Raw genomic sequence first — 22,389 nt, 5'->3', positions numbered from 1 at the left:
TCAAAAGTCGAATTTCAAAAAGTCGAATTTTGAAAGTCCGTTTTTTTGTCGGAAAGTACTGAATTGCATTGTCGAATTTTTTTTTTTTTTGCGAAAAATCCCGAAATTCGACAATTTCGGGAATTCGACCGCAATTGCATATACCCCTCTGAGTTACAAACTATGCTCCAAAACACTAGCACCTTCTTATGTTGTAATCATTGTGAGTTCCACCGCTAATTGCTCTGCAAGACAAGATGGCTAGTGTAATACAATGGATTTCCCTGGGAGAGGATAAGGATCCATGGAATTTTAAAATAATATGCAATCCCTTTCGTGCTTCCCACACATAATTTTTTTTTTAATACATTTAAATCTAACAATCTTAGGGTGTGTACACACGGCGAGATCCTTGCTATGACCGATTTTCACTTGCAATTTCCCTTGAACTCCCCGGAGCCCAGATAGCACCGATTTTGACTAACTTTTCTTGAGATATGGATTATGTGTGCTTACGATTTTGGCTTATGTGAGATTTTGGCTTATGTGAGATGTCATTGACATGTGAGATGAACTTAGATAGTACATCGATCTAGCAAGGATTGACTTGCCTGCACAGTCTATCTTTTCTTGCGATGCCGACCTGGCGGGACCGTGCATCGGGATCGAATCGGGATCGCAAGGTGACTTTCACCTTGCGATCTGCACTATTTTCTTGCGATTTTGACTATATAGTCAAAATTGAAAGAAAATATCTCACTGTGTGTACATACCCTTACTCCTGAAGTTCTTTCACTGAAGGAACCGTCGTGTATAGAACAGTCAGTTCGTGTATAGAACAGTCAGTATGTGAAAGTGGAGCAGATTTATGAAGTGATAAAGTGGAAGGTGATAACGCACCAGCCAGTCAGCTCCTAAATGTTATTTTTCAAACCCAGCCTGTAACATGACAGTTAGAAGCTGACTGGTTGGTGCTTTATCACCTTCCACTTTATCACTTCACCAGGCTTAATAAATCTGCCCCACAGCGAGACTCTCAGCATGTACTCAATAAGTGCTGTATGATTATCACTTAATTCTAACAGCTCTATCCACACGGTAATAAATTTAATTAATTCCTGGAATTAATGTCAAGTAATCGGAAATTAAAATAATCAAATTTAGATGATATTCTTAATTACATTTGGCGTTATTTTAGATTCCATGTGTTACTCACATGTAGTGATTTGTAAGGTCTTGCTGAGCGCAAGTAAAACACTTTCTGTTGTCAGTACTGCAACTGAAGCCTTATTTGTGTCCTAGCTAGAAAGAAGTCAGAACAGTTCATAGTTACAGGGCTTACTGTTTGCTGCCATGATCATTTGTCTTAATTAATACTTCTGACCTTTATGCAGCAGTAGTAGCAGATAGGGCTGATATAATTCATAGAACATTTTCCAAGCAAGCCAGAGATCCCGTTGGCAGGTGACCTCTGTTTGTGGGGTCATCTTTCATCTCTGCAACCAGGCCTCTCTCTCCTTGTTATCCAATGTCTGGGTATTGCCTCTTGTGCATGTAGAACATAGGAAAGGGTCTTGCCCAGGCTGAGTGGTCAGCTGATATTTCAGGTTTATAAGAATAGTTACAAAGTTCTATATTTCTGAGCTGGAGAATACTAATGAAAATAACATGTACCGCTTTAGTAGACAAGCCACGTCTGTGTATATGTCTTGTTTCATTCTGAAAGTGTTATTTTCTGATACACAGTACAGGACAACCAGGGGAAACTAAACAGAAATAGATTTGTGGATTATCTCATACAAACAGTAACACGTTTTCTGCATTAAGAGACCATCTCTATATAATTCCCTGATAGACATTTTTTTTATAATTTACAGTCAAAAATGCCTATTGTTAACCCATGGAAAGAATGTGTATTCAAAAAAATATGGGTTTATTAGATGAGATAATAAAACACACTTGTGCTATTATTATACAATATTCTTATTAACAGTCATTTATATAGTGCATACAGACTACCCAATGCTTTACAGATAATATATCATTTGCATTATTGGTATCTAATACTAATTGTACAGAAATAAATACATTAATGGATGATTCTCCAGAGAGTGAACATAACGTCCAGTGCATCACACACTTTTATTTTTATTTTTACTTTGAAAATGGTCTGTTAGGAAATTGTTATATGAAGACTTAATTGCTTAGTAGCAATGCCTTACCCTGTAACTTAAGACCCACTAAAATCTTGGTATTTTGGAGAAGTATGTCGTTTGAATTTGTGTAGTTGTCCCATGCATTACAAATATTTAATCGCCATAATATTTATGTAGTACATATTGTTATATATATTCTATATAACCTAACAGTAACTATCACATATGAAGGTACTGTAGTGATAACCAGTCTTTATGTTTTATTGGATTTCTTATAGCTGTGCATAAGGTGCCTTATACACCATGATGTTGAAGCAGAGTTGAATTGACACTGGAGGTTGATGTCACTTTGCTTGTAGGGAGCAGCTAGTACCCGAGATGTCTAATCTTGGGTACAGCCAGGTGTGTGAGGCATAGATGTTTACCCATACAAGATCACAATCATTTGGGATAGTGGAAGAACGCACTCACTACCTAACACCCCCAGCACTAGTCACCCCCCTCCCCTTTCCTGGCAATGCAGTTTAGAAACAAGTGCTCCCCAAATCACAGGTGTAAAATGCCCTCAATGAAAAGCCACAGGTAGCGGTGCGCCAGGTTTATGTATAGTATGTTACATAACACTTACACCTACTGTATATTTTGTAAGCATTAATCTAACTGTTATGCTTCAATAGAACATAAGAAAGCTATCACTGACCTGGTTTGGGAGTGTTGTGGACTCGGGGCTTCTTCCGATGACCGGGAAGAGGAACCGCCACTGGGTCGTAGTAGAGATGGCCGGATGTAGGTCTTCCTCATGCAGAACTAAGACGGCAGGCGGGAGGCCCAGAGGAATTCTTGTAGGTCTCCTGTAAGACAAGACTTGTAGAAATAATGAAGGCTGGGGTACTGAGATATTGGAGACACTGTGGTATTGAAGGTACTGAGGTACTGGGAGTACAGGGAGTGCTGGGAGACCCTTGGAGGCACGGAGGTGTTTGGAGGCACGGAGGTGCTTGGAGGCACGGAGGTGTTTGAAGACACCGAGGTGTTTGGAGGGACGAGGTGCTTGGAGGCACGAGGTGCTTGGAGACACGGAGGTAACTGGAGGCACGGAGGTGCTTTGAGGCGCGGAGGTGCTTGGAGGCACGAGGTGCTTGGAGGCACGAGGTGCTTGGAGGCACGGAGGTGCTTGGAGGCACGGAGGTGCTTGGAGGCACGGAGGTAACTGGAGGCACGGAGGTGCTTGAGGCGCGGAGGTGCTTGGAGGCACGAGGTGCTTGGAGGCACGAGGTGCTTGGAGGCACGGAGGTGCTTGGAGGCACGGAGGTAACTGAAGGCACGGAGGTGCTTGGAGGCACGAGGTGCTTGGAGACACGGAGGTAACTGGAGGCACGGAGGTGCTTGTAGGCACAGGATGCTTGGAAGCACAGGTTGCTTGTAGGCACAGGATGCTTGCAGGGACAGGATGCTTGGAAGCACAGGATGCTTGCAGGGACAGGATGCTTGGAAGCACAGGATGCTTGCAGGGACAGGATGCTTGGAAGCACAGGATGCTTGCAGGGACGAGGGAGCTCTGGATCATAGCTTCCACAGGAGAAACGAAGATACTCAGGCATCGGATCTCTGCCTGGTATCTGATTTTAAATTCCCCGCCCTAGCCTGATTGGCGGAGCAGGCAGGTGACGTCAGACCTGCTCCGCCTCCTTGCCCTCGCTTGTGATGGCGGCGCCCTTGCTTCCGGGAAGCCGCCGGAGAGCAGCGCCGACCCGCCGCTGAAGCCGGAGACTGACAGGGGAAGAGAGGCGCCGGGCAGACCAGGCCACCCGCAGGGACAAGCGCGGTCGCCGCTGCCCGAGGTTCGTGACAGTACCCCCTCCTCCAGGAGTGGCCCCTGGACACTTCCCGGGCTTAGTCGGATGTCTGGAGTGGAAGATCCGAATCAGACGAGGAGCCGTTACTTCAGTAGCCCCAATCCAACTTCTCTCCTCAGGTCCATAACCCTTCCAGTCCACCAAGTACTGTAATTTTTTATGAAGATAACGAGAGTCCAGAATAGCTTTGATTTCAAACTCCGCTCCAGCTTCTGCCACTACGGACGTTGGCCTTGGGAGTGCTGAGTGGAATCGATTCAGTATGAGGGGACGGAGTAGAGAAACATGGAAGGCGTTAGGTATGCGAAGATGGGCAGGCAAACCCAGTTTACAGACCACAGGATTTAAGACTTGTAGCACAGGGTAAGGACCGATGAACCTTGGAGCGAATTTCATGGTGGGCACCTTCAACCGGAGATTCCGTGTGGACAGCCATACCCTGTCCCCAACTTTATATTGAGGTGCGGCTTGCCGTTTCTTATCTGCAAAGAACTTGTACCGAACAGAAACCTGCTTAAGATTAGCATGAACCTTTCTCCAAATTTGTCCAAAGTGTCGTAGAGTGGACGCTACAGCAGGAACCTCTATTATCGGAAGGCTTGGAAATTCCGGAACACGGGGATGGAACCCGTAGTTGACGAAAAATGGTGATTCCCCAGTGGAAGAATGAAACAAATGGTTATGGGCAAACTCCGCCCAAGGCAACAACTCCACCCAGTTGTCCTGTGAAGGAGAGAGATACAACCGAAGAAAAGTCTCTAGATCTTGATTGACTCGTTCCGTTTGTCCATTTGTTTGGGGATGATAAGCCGACGAAAACTTAAGTTTAATGTGTAGAGTTGAACAAAGGGCTTTCCAAAACCTGGCGGTGAACTGTACTCCACGGTCAGAAACAATCTCTTGTGGCAACCCATGCAAACGAAAATGTTCTCGGATAAACAATAGAGCCAGTTTCGGTGCTGTCGGAAGACCAGTCAAGGGCACAAAGTGTGCCATCTTCGAAAAACGGTCAACGATAACCCAAACGGTGTTGCAACCCTTGGAACAGGGCAAGTCAGTGATGAAGTCCATGGAAATGTGAGTCCAGGGTCTCACAGGGATAGGCAGAGGACGAAGTAACCCTGCAGGAGGCAGACGAGGAGATTTATGTTGTGTACATTGGGGACACGAATTAACGCAATCTTGTACATCCTTCCTCATGGTGTTCCACCAGTAAGACCTTTGCAGAAACTTGTACATCTTCTGAGCGCCGGGATGACCGGAAAACTTGGAGTTATGGACCCACCGTAGTATTCCTGGGCGGAATCTAGCTGGTACGGACATTCTTCCAGGAGGAGGAGCTGGAGTAGTTAAAGCAGCAGAGACAGAAACTGGATTCAGAATTAAACCCCGCTCCGGAGGTTCATCCTCGTCTGTGGGAACCTGTGAACGGGAAAGCGCATCTGCTTTAATATTGAGAGTCCCGGCACGGTACTTGATAATGAACGAGAATCGGGAAAAGAAAAGTGCCCATCTCGCCTGGCGAGGATTCAAACATTGTGCGGATTTGATGTACAGTAAATTCTTGTGATCCGTGTAGATGGTAAACACATGTTTAGCCCCTTCTAGAAGATATCTCCATTCTTCCAAGGCAGATTTGATTGCCAAGAGTTCCTGGTCTCCAATAGAGTAATTTCGTTCGGCTGGAGAGAATTTACGAGAGTGGAAGCCACACGGATGTAATTTCTTATCAGAGGAATGCTGGGAGAGGACAGCCCCCACCCCGACTGAAGATGCATCAACTTCTAAGAAGAAGGGTTCCTCGAAATTTGGTTGTTGGAGAACTGGAGCCGTCGTGAAAGCTAACTTTAAGCGAGAAAAAGCTACAATGGCTTCCGGAGGCCACAAACTAGGATTAGAACCCTTTCTCGTCAGGGCAGTAATGGGTGCAACAATGGTGGAGAAACCTTTAATGAATTTCCTGTAGTAGTTCGCAAAGCCCAGGAACCTTTGTATTGCTTTCAGGGAAAGAGGCTGAGTCCAATCACGAATGGCCGACAACTTTTCCGGATCCATGCGAAGCTCCGTCCCCGAGATGACATAACCGAGGAACGGAATAGATGTTACTTCAAAGGTACATTTGGAAAGCTTGGCGTAGAGATGATTCTCTTGTAAACGGTGTAGCACCTCTTTGACTTGAGTCCTGTGTTCGACAAGATTCTTGGAAAAAATCAGTATGTCGTCCAGATATACCACAACGCTCTGATACAGCATATCACGAAAGATTTCGTTGACAAATCCCTGGAAAACCGCGGGAGCATTACTAAGACCAAACGGCATCACCAAGTATTCGTAATGCCCATCTCGGGTATTAAAGGCAGTCTTCCATTCATCCCCCTCTCGGATGCGTATAAGATTATAAGCTCCTCTCAAGTCGAGTTTTGAAAAAATGCGGGCACCACGAACCCTATCAAATAACTCTGTGATTAGTGGCAAGGGGTATTTATTCTTAATAGTAATGTCGTTTAGGCCGCGGTAGTCGATGCATGGTCTCAACCCCCCGTCCTTTTTCTTCACGAAAAAGAAGCCTGCACCAGCAGGGGAGGAAGAGGGGCGAATGAATCCCTTGAGCATATTGGACTTAATATACTCCGACATGGCTTGAGTCTCGGGAAGAGACAGAGGATATGTGCGACCACGAGGTGGCGTCTTCCCTGGGACAAGGTCAATAGGGCAGTCCCAAGGCCTGTGAGGTGGTAACAGGTCAGCAGCTTGTTCCGAAAATACGTCCTTGTACCCTTGATATGCCTCCGGAATGTGCTCTTCATCCGTTTTGGAGGTAACACGGAGCGGACAAACAGGAGTAAGACAATTAGTGTGACAAAAGGAACTCCAGGACAGAATTTGTGACGACTTCCAATCGATGTGGGGGTTATGACTTTTCAGCCAAGGCATTCCAAGAACCAGATCATGGGGCATTTCTGGGATTACCAAGAGTTCCAAATCTTCCTGATGTAGAGCCCCGACCCGCAGCTTAACTGGCCCCGTGCGCCACATTATGAGACCTTTGGAAATTCTAGTCCCGTTGATAGCCGTCAGTGAAATTGGCCGCTCGATAGGCCGTAACTTTAAACCCAAACTTTGGGCACAGAAGGAAGAAACGAAGTTCCCTGCAGCTCCGGAATCCAATAGGGCTTCACAAGACCTGGAGACTGAATTGGAGACTAGAGTTACTGGAAGCAAGCAGTCCGAAGTTGGAGAAGCTTTTGTCGTAACTCCCAGCTTGACTCCTCCGGAACAAGCTAGGTCTGCCCGTTTCCCGGACGGACTTTACAAGATTTAAGAAAATGATCTGCGGCTCCACAGTAAAGGCAGAGTTTACCCTCACGACGACGCTGTCGTTCTTCCGGAGACAGTCGGGAGCGGTTAATTTGCATGGGCTCATCTGAGCTAGGTGAGGCCACCGGCCTAGGAGTAGGATTCCGGAACCTGGAACGATCCGAACGGTTACGTTCTCTTCCACGCTCCTGCATCCGAAGATCCACCTTGACGCAAAGGGAAATCAAATCTTCTAATGGATCCGGCAGATCTCTAGTAACCAGCTCGTCTTTCAGCCGGTCGGAAAGACCGTTCCAGAAGGCAGCTCTCAGGGCATCATTATTCCAGCGTAGTTCGGAAGCAATGGTCTGGAAATGAACCACGTACTGGCCCACGGAACGGGCGCCCTGCCGAACACGGAGCAAATCGGAAGAAGCAGTGGTCATTCTGCCGGGCTCGTCGAAAATCCTTCGAAAGGACGAGATGAAGTTGGTGTAGTTGGAAACCATGGGATCAGATCGTTCCCATAATGGAGACACCCAATCCAAAGCAGAACCTTCCAACAGAGAAATAATATATGCTACCTTGGACCGGTCTGTAGGAAAGTTGTGTGCAAGTAGCTCGAAATGTACCTCGCACTGGTTCAAGAAACCACGACAATTTTTGGGATTCCCATTATAGCGGGACGGAGTAGGCAACTGAAGGCGTGGAGTGACACCGGCCGATGGTTGAACATTGCTGGCAACGGTAACTGGTGCGACTACTGGAACAGGAGCCGGAATTACTGAGGCCAGAGACGCCTGAATCTGATCCAGACGCCCGGACAACTGCTGGAGGTACTGCATCACCTGACCTTGTGCTGCTTCCTGACTTTGCACTCGAGAAGCCAGGTTCTGGATGGCACTAGAGTCCGTGTTCCGATCCCCCGAGTCCATGAGGCCTGAGTATACTATCACTGACCTGGTTTGGGAGTGTTGTGGACTCGGGGCTTCTTCCGATGACCGGGAAGAGGAACCGCCACTGGGTCGTAGTAGAGATGGCCGGATGTAGGTCTTCCTCATGCAGAACTAAGACGGCAGGCGGGAGGCCCAGAGGAATTCTTGTAGGTCTCCTGTAAGACAAGACTTGTAGAAATAATGAAGGCTGGGGTACTGAGATATTGGAGACACTGTGGTATTGAAGGTACTGAGGTACTGGGAGTACAGGGAGTGCTGGGAGACCCTTGGAGGCACGGAGGTGTTTGGAGGCACGGAGGTGCTTGGAGGCACGGAGGTGTTTGAAGACACCGAGGTGTTTGGAGGGACGAGGTGCTTGGAGGCACGAGGTGCTTGGAGACACGGAGGTAACTGGAGGCACGGAGGTGCTTTGAGGCGCGGAGGTGCTTGGAGGCACGAGGTGCTTGGAGGCACGAGGTGCTTGGAGGCACGGAGGTGCTTGGAGGCACGGAGGTGCTTGGAGGCACGGAGGTAACTGGAGGCACGGAGGTGCTTGAGGCGCGGAGGTGCTTGGAGGCACGAGGTGCTTGGAGGCACGGAGGTGCTTGGAGGCACGGAGGTAACTGAAGGCACGGAGGTGCTTGGAGGCACGAGGTGCTTGGAGACACGGAGGTAACTGGAGGCACGGAGGTGCTTGTAGGCACAGGATGCTTGGAAGCACAGGTTGCTTGTAGGCACAGGATGCTTGCAGGGACAGGATGCTTGGAAGCACAGGATGCTTGCAGGGACAGGATGCTTGGAAGCACAGGATGCTTGCAGGGACAGGATGCTTGGAAGCACAGGATGCTTGCAGGGACGAGGGAGCTCTGGATCATAGCTTCCACAGGAGAAACGAAGATACTCAGGCATCGGATCTCTGCCTGGTATCTGATTTTAAATTCCCCGCCCTAGCCTGATTGGCGGAGCAGGCAGGTGACGTCAGACCTGCTCCGCCTCCTTGCCCTCGCTTGTGATGGCGGCGCCCTTGCTTCCGGGAAGCCGCCGGAGAGCAGCGCCGACCCGCCGCTGAAGCCGGAGACTGACAGGGGAAGAGAGGCGCCGGGCAGACCAGGCCACCCGCAGGGACAAGCGCGGTCGCCGCTGCCCGAGGTTCGTGACAAAAGCCTCTAGGTTTCTGGGCAAGTCTTACTGTGCATCAGCCCTTATGTAAGGTACAAGTTGGAGGTGTCTCCACCATGTCCCAGTTTGCTCAGGAAAGAACATGCAGAGCACGCACAAACTGATAGCTGGAGTGGAGAGCTGGGTTGGTCTGTCGGCCTGCACTATTCTCGCTCTCTTGCGCTGGCTCACTCTGTACCTGTAAATAAGATCGTGTAGAACACAGGATCTCTGTAAGTTGCTGTTATTCTACTGCAGCTCTGTTTCTTTTCCTCATAAATGTGATTGTGGGTTTGGCTATGGTCAAGCCCGCAAGCGTGTAACTGACACATTGTACAAATCAGGCAGCTTGCTAATCAAGCTGAACAATATTAATTTGATGGCGTTTGTTGTTGCAGTTGGCCTGTGATAGATACAGCCATGGCCAAAAGTTTTGAGAATGACACAAGTAATGGTTTTCACAAAGTTTGCTGCTTCAGTGTTTTTAGACCTTTTTGTCAGATGTTACTATGGTATACTGAAGAAAAATTACTAGCATTTCATACGTGTCAAAGGCTTTTATTGACAATTACATTAAGTTTATGTAAGAATTCAATATTTGCAGTATTGACCCTTCTTTTTCAAGGCCTCTACAATTCACCTTGCCATGCTGTCAGTCATCTTCTGGGCCACATACTGACTGATGGCCGCCCATTCTTGCCTAATCAATGCTTGGAGTTTGTCAGAATTTGTGGGTTTTTGTTTGTCCACCCACCTCTTAAGGATTGACCACAAGTTCTCACTGGGATTAAGGTCTGGGGAGTTTCCTGGCCATGGACCCAAAATGTTGATGTTTTGTTCCCCCGAGCCATTTAGTTATCACTTTTGCCTTATGGCAAGTTGCTCCATCATGCTGGAAAAGGCATTGTTAGTCACTAAACTGTTTTTGAAGTGAGAACAGTAACAAAATTAACACGGTAATAGAATAAATACACACTAAACAGTTGCATCAAGAAGTACAATTAGGCTCTGAATTTCACTCAATCAGTTGTTTGAGTCTGAGTCAAACATGTACATGTCTTTGTCTATGTCCTCACGTTTGTCCTCAACAGAAAAGGTTCTGTAGCATGCAACCACTTAAGCTGCTTTTTCATTTCCCAATCTGTTGCGTGTTTTGGATTGTACAAAACCATACGTTGAAAAAATCCTTTTAATTCCTGCACTTGATGAAACTGCAGTGAACATCTACTTCAGAAGATTTACTACAGAAGATGATGAAGATTACGCAGCGTAGGACATCCACCAGGCTAGAGGAGATACTTTGCGTAAAGTGTCCACTTCAAACATGTATGGTACAAATGGTTTCATGGATGCACGAAAGTTGATGATGACCGGCATAATTTGTCGATTATTGACATGAGCAAACTCTATGACATTCTCAATTTCAGCAGGACTAAGCTTTTTCCCCCTGTACCTAGGATCAAGTAGATTAGCCAGCAAGTAGGTATCTGTAAGTGCAATTTTAGCTCTTGCCTTTGCCATCTTTACTACATTGCTGTGGTGTCCAATCTCTTCAAGATCATCTTCTTCCACACTTGTACGACCTCACTGATTGTGCAGTGCAGTTGCGTCTTTGTGCACGATCCAGGGCTACAGCTACAGGTTTCAGTTGAGCCAAATAATCTTCAGCACTCTGCTTAATACCAAAGTCATTATCTTTGTTAATAATGTCTTGTGGGATACCATCTTTGTTTTCATCACATACTGTAACAAGAACGGGCAGTTTTTCAGAAAGGAGTCCAAACAGTCTGCCGTAGTATTCCAGCGTACGTCACTTGGTAGTATAAGGCTTTTCCTACCTGCTTCTTTGTATTTAGCTGCTGAAAAATGGTCATTTCTGTAGTGCTTAATAATAGCAATGATATGTTCCTTAACTCCTGGAATGTTGAGGTCATGTGTAAGAAGATTCATTAAGTGTGAAGAACATCCATGTGCAATAATATCCAGGTCATTAGTTTCTTTCAGGTCTGCTCTCATCTTCGCTATATTGGCAGCATTATCAGTCTCAAAGCTCTTCACAGAACACTCATAAGATTCTTCACACAATTTAATACCTTTGGCTGCAAGTTCACTTAAGTACTCTGCAGTATGACTCTGGCTTGATGTGTCAATACTCTCTACTAAGTACGCGCAGTCATCTGAAGTAACTGAACAACAAATAATTGGCTCATTATGCATGTTGCTCCAGCCATCAATAGCCATACACACTGTCTAGCCTTTCAACTTTTCCTTGCTTACTTCTTGAACAGACTGACACACCTCATCAAGCAACTTTCCACCTACATCATTGTGGTTGGGTGGCTTGTAACCTGGGCGAAGCATCTGCACAAACGTAATCATCTCTGGGTGTTGAACACATTTAAATGGTTAATTTGTTGCGTAGTTGTACTGAGCACATTGCAGGTCAAGAGATTCTTTTTCTGATATGGTAGTTTTGACTACAACGTTTTCAAGTGTTGTTGCTTTTGTGGATTTTTGCTTACTTGCATGTCCACTAGAAAGCCTTGGTGAAGAAAGTGGGCTGCACATTTCCACATCAGAAGAGCAGGATGGTACAGGGGTGGAAGTAGAATGATGAGACCTACACCAACAGCAGCTACAGATTAATTGTCATTTCCATGAGTAGTTGTACCTTCGCTTCTTGAATTAAGATTTCCATCATCAGAATGTGAAGCACTTTTTTTGTAATGGTCTTTCATTCTTTCTACAAGTCCTTGCATTACTTTACTGCATGTTTTGCATTCAGCTTTACATCCAGATTTACCAGGGACAGTCTTTTAGTTGAAATATAACCAAATTGCATCCTGTTTACTGCCAGAAGTAGCCATACTTATAACAGCTTGTCTCTGCTTGTTCAGACTTCAAAAGTGAAAGTATAACTGAAGAGCTATGGGGATTTTCCTATACACCATCCATTATTCTCCCCAGCTGAGCTAAAAAGGAAAAAGAAAAAAAGGACTGCCTCCACCTACACGTCTATCTCTTTCTAAGCAAAAGTTGTAGTTTTTTAACGCTTTGATTTAAATCATGATTTAATCATTTGAATTTAAATCATGATTTAGTAATTTGATTTAAATTGTGCAACCCCATCTGAAAGGGGATTCATCAGAGAAAATAACTTTACCCCAGTCCTCAGCCGTCCAATCCCTGTACCTTTTGCAGAATATCAGTCTGTCCCTGATGTTTTTCCTGGAGTGACACCAGGCCATCCTCTAAAGGTCTTCGCCTCACTGTGCGTGCAGATGCACTCATGCCTACCTGCTTCCATTCCTGAGCAATCCCTGCACTGGTGGTGCCCCGATCCAGCAGCTGAATTAACTTTAGGAGACCATCCTTGAAGTTCTTGATGGTCCGATAAATCTTACTAGCAGCAATATCCTTACCTGTGAAGCCTTTTTTTGTGCGAAGCAGTGAAGACTGCACGTGTTTCCTTGCAGGTAACCATGGTTAGAAACATAGAAACATAGAATTTGTCGGCAGATAAGAACCACTTGGCCCATCTAGTCTGCCCCTTATTTTATTTTATTTTTTTATATTATTTTTTATCACTAGCCTTATTTGATCCTTATTTCTTTGTAAGGATATCCTTATGTCTAATAGAAACATAGGTTAACAGAGGAAGAGCCTTGTCCTCGTCAGCACTATCACCCTTGTTAACGAATCACTGACGTGATGCCAGCTGGTCCTTTTGTGGCAGGGCTGAAATGCATTGGAATGTTGTTTTTGGGATCAAGTTAATTGTCATGACAAAGAGAGACTCTGCAATTAATTGCAATTCATATGATCACTCTTCATGACATTCTGGGGCAGGGATGGCCAACCAGTCAGAGGCAAAGAGCCAGAAAAGATCTGTAGTCAAGGGTAAGAGCCACTATCATGCACTTGCGCAAAAATGGGGGGGGGGGCATAGTTGTCAGAAAGCCACACCCCATTTTTATGCGCACACCTTTCAGTTTGACATTTGTAGGCGTATGACCTTGTGTCATAACCCCAGTTTTAGTCATGTTGTACAGTGCCACATACAAATAAAGCCCCTGTACAGTGCCACATACATATAAAAACACCAACCCTAGTGCCAGATACATGTATGCCCCTACAGTGCCAGATACATGTATGCCCCCACAGTGCCAGATACATGTATGTCCCCACAGTGCCAGATACACATATGTCCCCACAGTGCCAGATACACATATGTCCCCACAGTGCCGGATACACATATGTCCCCACAGTGCCAGATACACATATGTCCCCACAGTGCCAGATACACATATGTCCACACAGTGCCAGATACATATATGCCCCCAATGCCAGTTACACATGTCCCCACAGTGCCAGATACATATATGCCCCAGTGCCAGATACATATGTCCCCACAGTGCCAGGTGCACATATGCCTCACAGTGCCAGGTACACGTCTCCACAGTGCCAGATACATTTATGCCCCCAGTGCTAGATACATATGTCCCCACAGTGCCAGATATGCCCCCAGTGCCAGATATGCCCCCAGTGCCAGATAAACATGTCCCCACAGTGCCAGATATGCCCCCAGTGCCAGATAAACATGTCCCCACAGTGCCAGATATGTCCCCAGTGCCAGATAAACATGTCCCCACAGTGCCAGATATGCCCCTAGTGCCAGATAAGCATGTCCCCACAGTGCCAGATACATATATACCCCCAGTGCCAGATATGCCCCACTGCCAGATACACGTCTCCCCAGTGTCAGATATGCCCCCAGTGCCAGATATCCCCCCACTGCCAGATACACATCTCCCCAGTGCCAGATATACCCCACTGCCAGATACACATCTCCCCAGTGCCAGATATGCCCCCGATTTGCCCCCAGTGCCAGATACACATGTCCCCCCAGTGCCAGATATGCCCCCACTGCCAGATACACATCTCCCCCCGGTGCCAGATATGCTCCCAGTGCCAGATACACGTCTCCCCAGTGCCAGATATGCCCCCACTGCCAGATACACATGTCCCCCTGGTGCCAGATATGCCCCTACTGCGAGATACACACGTCCCCCTGGTGCCAGATATGCCCCTACTGCCAGATACACATGTCCCCCTGGTGCCAGATATGCCCCCACTACCAGATACACATCTCCCCAGTGCCAGATATGACCACAGTGCCAGATCCACATGTCCCCCCGGTGCGAGATATGCCCCCAGTGTAAGATACACGTCCCCACACTGCGCTCTCGCCCGCCCAATTGCTGCTCACCGCAGCGCTGCTGCTCTGCTCAGTCTGCTGCTTGTGAGGGGAGGAGAGCGCAGCATGCGCCTCCCCTGCCCCTCAATCTCCAGCGGCGTTGATTCTCTCTAATAGGCACCGGTCCGTGAGCCAATCAGAGCTCGCGGACCGGCAGCTAAGATTCCTGATTGGCTGCCGGTTCGCGAGCTCTGATTGGCTCGGCACTGCAGTAGGGCAGCGGGAGGCGCATGCGGAGATAGAAAGAGCCGCATGCGGATCGAGAGCCGCGTGTTGCCCACCGCTGTTCTGGAGTATGTGCAAATTGCCATCATAGAAACTGAGTCAGCAGACTGTGTGAAAATTAATATTTGTGTCATTCTCAAAACATTTGGCCGTTGCAAAACACAGGCAGATTGCCAATAATCACCACTTGAGTTTTCCTGCATGCCTGAGCAAACTCTTATCAGTTATGGCCAGATGATAGTCTTTGTTGTTGTTTTTTTGGGAATCCACACAATGCAGTGTGATTTGAGCATTTTGGCCTAAATTGATTAAATACAGTAGGTCATCGTGTGTGTTTAGCTTCAGACAGTGTACCATGGAGACCTGATATGAAACAACCTGATAGCCAAAAATCAGCATGGTCTAAGCTATAGGAAACTTTTCCATCTAATCACACAACTAGTACTGATAAGTAACACGGAGAACCACTATTAAGAAATTTAAGCTCTAAATAAAAGCACAGCATCTGTTCCATTAAGTCTTCCCATGTCGGTCATACCTGTATCACTTATACCGAAAACTGGTATGAATGCATGACTTAGCTGCTATAGAACAAAGCATTGCCTGAATGTAACCCATTTTAAAACAAATTGCCTAAATACATGATTGTCTCAGAGATCAACAACCAACCTTATCAGCCCACAACTGTGTTTAGTTTGTGTGGTCTCCCTATGACTGTTTGGTCTTCCTCCGGTACTCCGGTTTCCTCCCACAATCTAAAAATATACTGTTGGCTAAATTGGCTCCCAACAAAAATTAATCCTAGCGTGTATGTGTGGTAGAACATATAAAATAGTCTCTGTAAAGCGCCGCCTAATATGGTACGCTATATGTACAGATGTGTCCACTTACATCCTTGCTGCAGTCACGCTCTACAGCCCTTGAAGTCGCACCATGCCGTGGCGGGACTCAATAGCACCGAGCATCTTTTTTTTGCGTTTTTTCAGCGAAAATGCATCTCAGACACAAAGTAATGTAATTGGACGCACAAGCAGCTTCTGCTGATTTAAATATATATGCGGCATGCCTATATTCTGTGTGGAATTGCGGCTCTATCTGCATTCAAATGACACGTAGCATAGCATTTTGTATGCAGATACATTCGCGGTCACATACAGAATATATGCATGCTGCATATCATTTTATTCACCAGAAGCTGCTTGTGCGTCATATTACAGTACTTTGCGTCTAAGACACATTTTTTGCAGAAAAAAACGCAAAAAAGCTCTATGCTACCGAGTCACAAGGCACTCACGTGTTATGTGTAACGCAACTTGTAGCGCACGGAGAAAAGATGTGATAGGACACATCTGTATAACTGATAATAAATAAAATAATAAACTTGAGTTGCCAGCCACATCAGTCGTCTTCCTCATTGGAGAACTATTCCCTTGGGACTACCTTTATGATAACAAAGGCTGTGACATACAACTCCATAAAACCAGGTACACACCTGCACGATGTTGGGACAATTTACTGTTTCGTAATGACAAATCATCTACATTGTGTATTGTGTATGCATGATTGCACACTCCCGTGGGTCGTTAGCGACATCCTCCGGTCGGCCCCACAAAAGATATCGCTAGTGACCCAGCACAGTGTAAATGATGAACGATATGTTGTTCCATCCTTCATATGTATACGGCCAATCCCTGCTTGTCCGGGACAAAGGGAATTTTGCCCAACCATTAGGGCAATTGGCCATAGCTCTAGTGTGTAGCTGGCTTAAGAAGCAATTAGCCCAAACCAACGTTTGTTTTAGAGGATAGGCCTTAACTGTTCTTCCTTATATTTCTAGACCAGTTTAATTGACTTGAAAGAACATGCCTCTACTCTGGCTTCGTCTGGTGTAAAGCGGGACTCCAAGTTGAAGTCCTTGGAAATGGCCATTGAACAGAAAAAAGAGGAGTGTAGTAAGTTGGAAGCGCAGTTGAAAAAGGTAAGTGCAGTATTTCTGTATATAGAATAAGATGGTGTATGACATGTCTGGAAAGTCTCTGATACTGTAATCAGGCACTGGTGAATTTCTTGCACTCCGCAGAGCAACAGCTGCATCAAAGCCTCCTTTGAACTTTAGGAAACAACGGTCTTGTCAGTACTGGTGATGGGAGTTTGGAAAAAGTAAAACAACAGTCTATCACAAATGCTGTATATAAACCTCATGTTATTGGGCCAGAGAGGGCACTGACACTTGTCTGAACCCAAACATACAGTAATTACAAATCAAAGTCTTTGTGGTTTTTCGGGATTAAATTGTGTCATCGAGTTGCCAAACTGAACTCTTGGAGGATACTATCTTAAACTAATCAAAAAATGTTGATTGCTACAATGTTTTATTGTGCAAACAAAGCTGCGGTGTAAATCTGGGAGCTACGTTCCACACAAGGAACAGGTACTGTTAATGTCAGCAATACTGAAGAATTTCTATTATTCCCAGGGTAATCTGTAATAGTCACAAATTACCTGACATTTCCCGCAATGCTAGCGTTGTAGACTGTTCTGCAGTGATCTAAAGTTCCGTTGTTCTAAAGTACTATTAATAGAATTTTTCCTCTCGGGGGCCCAATCAATACTTAAGTGTGTTCTTACACCAGTACACCCTTTCTGGAGCTTATGATACATTTGGGACGATTCAGTTAGGGGGATAACCGCTAAGCATCACCATGATTTTTGGCTGCGCACAGATTTGCCATTACAGTATCCTCAACATCACTAGATTTCTTCACAACGCTATGGGGTGCGATGGGAAATAACAGCGATGTTGCTGAGCTCAATGGGCTGTTCCAGAATAGCACTGCGCCCATCGCATCCAATTTAATCACACTACCCCCCCTTCCCCCCATTAAATTACCTTGCTACATGATGCATATCTCTCAGAGTACATCTAAGTTATCAAACACTGGGGCAGATGTATTAACCTGGAGAAGGCATAAGGAAGTGATAAACCAGTGATAAATGCAAGGTGATAAACGCACCAGCCAATCAGCTCCAATATGTAAATAAACAGTTAGGAGCTGATTGTCTGGTGCATTATCACCTTGCACTTAACACTGCTTTATCACTGGTTTATCACTTCCTTATGCCTTCTCCAAGTTAATACATCTACCAAACTGTCTATTATTTGTTGTGGGTTTTGCTCTGCAAAAAAAAAAAAACAACATATCTGCAGACACCATCTAATATTATTTTCTTAATTACACCTCAGATGGCTCATTTGGCACATAGAGTTTTCCCCTTGGAATCTGGGAATTCCTATTACAAAGCCATTAGCTATAATGTGTTATTCATTCATTTTGATGATGTTTACTCAGTTACTCACCAGCTCTTCACAAATGGTGACAAACTGGCAGCATCATCCATTTTTCCCTGTGTGCTCGTGGGTCACTAGAACAATGCAAAGTTCAATACGGAACATTTTCCACCCTGTACAGTACATACTATTATCCTCCCTATTGATACATTGCAGTTAAGTTCTAGAACAGATAAAACGCTGGAGAGTCTCTGTTGGAGAGTTAGAAAATTCTGGTTTCCACTTAACTCTTTAAAGGTTGACGTCTTCACGGCTGTAAAAGTAGAACTTGTGTGCAGTGTACTGTAACTCATTTGATTAATTGTGTTCTTGATTAAATGTATTCTGACACTCCTCTTCTGTATTTTGGAAGAGAGATTTTATCCACAGATTCAGCCTCTTCATACATAGCGATAGTGACAAGTAGTATAGATTTCTTCAATAATCCAGGCTAACCATAGTGGGGGGACATTTATCAGTGTAGCTTGTGATAATAACTGCTGAAACCATATTAGTCAGAGACTTTTTCATAGATGCTGAGTTAGGTTACTATTTTCTTATTGGCTTCATAGTTTCAGTAATCACCATTTGGTACTGCCAGCAACGGACTGGCCCACTGCCTGAGGGTCCACCCCCTCCTCTGGGGGCCAGGTTCCTGACTGTTCACTTAAATTATACATTGCTACTTTACTAGTGGATCAGCAACGGAGCAGGACCATGGATGAACTTGGGTGCTTGGTTTGTTTTTATGGAAACTACACCAAGATTGGCACTACGGCAGAACTGACACACCATTCTCCCCTCCCTTATAAAGGGTCCCTGTTCTTTGGAGGCTGACCATATCCTCTCTAATGATTGGCCACACCTCCTCTGGTATCTGGCCACACCGCTTGGGTCCTTACCACTGCATTCCCTAATGGGCCCTTTATACCCCAGTCTGACTCTGCCTGCCAGTCATACTCTGTGTGTCAGTTCTGAGAAACACGCTGACTAAATATGGATAACAAGCTTTTATGTAAAAGATCCCATATTTGTATATTATCAGAGATGTATCTGTGCCACTTCTCTTATAAATTGTGTTGATAAATGTCTCTCAATCCCTCAGAGCCTTGACAAAATTTAAATGTGACAATTTTATTATTATCTTCTTTTTTGGAATTGATAAAATTGGATAAAATATTTACATAAATACCTAATGATCCTACTAATAGTTTACTGGATTGCCTATGTTAATTATATTCTTTGTGTACAGAATTATATTCATAAAACTTCACTACAAAGTATGACTCTTCCTAAATGTAGGAGATGAAGAAGTCAATATACAAAAAGAAATAAATCCAAAAGTGTAGTTATCTTTTATGAGCCATTAACCATTAAACCGTATGTGGCCTCTGATGGCTATAATGGTCGTATACTGGCCCTCATTCCGAGTTGTTCGCTCGGTAAAAATCTTCGCATCGCAGCGATTTTCCGCTTAATGCGCATGCGCAATGTTCGCACTGCGACTGCGCCAAGTAAATTTGCTATGCACTTAGGATTTTTACTCACGGCTTTTTCATCGTTCTGGCGATCGTAATGTGATTGACAGGAAATGGGTGTTACTGGGCGGAAACAGGCCGTTTTATGGGCGTGTGGGAAAAAACGCTACCGTTTCCGGAAAAAACGCAGTAGTGGCCGGAGAAACGGAGGAGTGTCTGTGCGAACGCTGGGTGTGTTTGTGACGTCAAACCAGGAACGACAAGCACTGAACTGATCGCAGATGCCGAGTAAGTCTGAAGCTACTCAGAAACTGCTACGAGGTGTGTAATCGCAATATTGCGATTACTTCGTTCGCAATTTTAAGATGCTAAGATTCACTCCCAGTAGGCGGCGGCTTAGCGTGAGCAACTCTGCTAAAATCGCCTTGCGAGCGAACAACTCGGAATGACCTCCACTGTTCTCCTCCTTCTTATTACCACTGAACATGCTGACCAGGTAGGGATATTCCCCCTCTGTGCATTTCCCATTCGCAATAATGGGAAGTTCATGAGAGCGGGGCATTGACATCTACCGAACCTTTATGAAAAATACAGTTTGGGCCATTACAAAAATCTGGGACCCAAGAGAAACCTATCCAAGGTATTTGTGCTTCACCTTTGGTGGAGTTCTTCTAAAAGTACCGAAATACACAGATCACAGAAGGCCGGTACATACATAGTATAGCCGCATTTCATAATTAAATGTATTGCATTGTAGTTGTTTTCATAATCATTCTAATCTTTATTTTAGTTTTTTTTCAGCGGCAAAAAACATTTTGTACATACGTAAGACATGCTGAGCTCTCTTGAGCTGGCGGTGCTATCGGTGGGATGTAATGGAGTCCGAGATCGCCGAGGTGCTGGGATGCCGGACGATCTTGTACTTGTTTTTTTAAAAGGGCAATCACTTATGAGGCATGGGTTTACCTTTTAAGTGTTTGCTCCTAAATAAAATGTTCGAGATCGCCCGGCACCCCGCCACTAATCTGCATTTGTTCAGCTTCTCCGGGAGAGCTGTGGTTAGATTGCACTGTTTGGGGCTCTCACAATGTTTCTGTTGTTGAGAAATAATAGTTTTGGGGATTTTGTTTTTCTTCTTCTGATTTTGCAGTAACTACATGTTCCTAATCTCCATGCCAGCCCTTCCACTTTTGTTAGAATGTTCCTGTCGTGACCCCCAACGATTTGCATTCTGGAAAATGAATGGCGTGTATTTAACAATAGTGCTTAATTAATCTTTTATTATTACTATCTTTGAAAGTTACGTGATTAATTGCCATCTTCACTAAAAGCACTTCTGGTGATTCATCGCTCAAGTCCAGCACTTAATGTGTCATCAAAAGTGGACAGCCTACTTTATTTCATGGGTTATTTAACTTGAGAAAGGAAAAGTAACAGTAAACCATACATTTCACAATCCATTCTCTTCTAGGAGCCAAAGTAAACACATGTTTGTCTCCTGTGACTTTCTCGCATTCACCGTGGAATGTTTAGGAACTTACATTGCTACATATTTAAGACCAGGGTTTTTCTATTGTACAAATACACTGGTTTTGTCGAGTTAATACTGTTTTCCTGAATCTTTCCTTCTTCTTTTCCCTTTTCTGTGTATGTTATCCGCTCCCAACTCCCCAATGTAGCAAGCTGAGCAGTTGTTCAATCAGATGTACAATCCTGTAAGTGGCCATAAATGGAAAACATGACACAGCATGCAACCTCCATCGTACAGCAATGTATCAACATATAGCTCTGCACTTCTTGTCTCATAGCATCACTCCGGCCGTGCTCATGTGCCCCCGGCGCTGCCTGCTTCATGTCTGTGTCTCACTGCTGAGAACGATCGATTAGTAGCTTCTGCTTTGTGCAGCACCACTGCGTGCATGAGAGGTGACTAGCAGGTTCAATGCATCTTATGCCATGTAGGATCCTTCAGGTGTATAATGTTTGTCAACTTCCATTGAAAATTGCTTTTTATTTTCAGAGTTATTTGTAAATAGGGACTAGTTCTATTTCAACAAATGAAATTCCATTCAAGGCTCTGCGCTGTATTGTGATCTGTATTACGGAGCTTTGCTTATACTGTACCACACAGCCAGGAGGATCAGCAGCTGCGTAGGAAATAAACATGCACGGTTTTAATGGTGCACAGGTGGGGTCCACAGAATTCCTCAACGGCATGTCATGTTTGTAATGCCGGAGTATTAATCACACAACAGTGCTTGGTAACGTTGTCTTAAGGCGCTGTAAAGTGGATCTGTCAGCATGTATTAAGTTTCTGTAACTCACTCACTAACTGCCTGTATACAGTATAGCTTCAGCTTCTTACCGTTTACCTCTTTCCTCCATCTCCTTTGCTGACAGCAGTGGCTAATTCCTGTGAGCGGTTATGTAAATTGGAGGAAGGAAACAGATTTATCATCCATTTATGCAGTGTAATATTAAAAACACTGAAAATGCAATGGGCAAGTTGGTCACTTATTCACTGTCAGCTAGACCAATCCAAAGTTCTATCATACTTTTTTTGTTTTAAACCTTTTATTTTAAAGACACTGTATGACAATAGAGATCAACAAATCACAGGGTGTTGAAGAGAACAAATCACAAATAGATCAATCCACGAGATCCAATGAAATCCTCAAAGAGGACTCAGCAGCAAAGTGCAGAGGTTTTTATGTTTTCTT

The 22,389-nt window shown here is 45.0% G+C and overlaps 1 protein-coding gene across 14 annotated transcripts in view; it reads left to right on the top strand.

Annotated features, from left to right (window-relative positions):
- The window catches only part of ERC2 (ELKS/RAB6-interacting/CAST family member 2), a 2,157,515-nt gene that overhangs the window by 824,038 nt on the left and 1,311,088 nt on the right, over positions 1-22,389 (top strand). For 11 of the 14 annotated variants that reach the window (XR_010186955.1, XR_010186949.1, XR_010186953.1 and 8 more), the window contains 2 exons: positions 16,701-16,841; positions 21,349-21,384. Coding sequence is in view for 4 of the 14 variants with exons in the window: in XM_063940841.1 (XP_063796911.1) it covers positions 16,701-16,841; positions 21,349-21,384 (177 nt within the window). In the remaining 10 variants the exon portion in view is untranslated. The remainder of the gene's footprint in view (positions 1-16,700; positions 16,842-21,348; positions 21,385-22,389) is intronic. The other 3 variants (XR_010186954.1, XR_010186951.1, XR_010186950.1) reach the window with 1 other exon arrangement.

Source organism: Pseudophryne corroboree, chromosome 9 (genome assembly GCF_028390025.1).
Source record: "Pseudophryne corroboree isolate aPseCor3 chromosome 9, aPseCor3.hap2, whole genome shotgun sequence".
In the NCBI taxonomy this organism is placed as follows: Eukaryota; Metazoa; Chordata; class Amphibia; order Anura; family Myobatrachidae; genus Pseudophryne; species Pseudophryne corroboree.
This window is presented reverse-complemented; position numbering and strand designations above follow the sequence as displayed.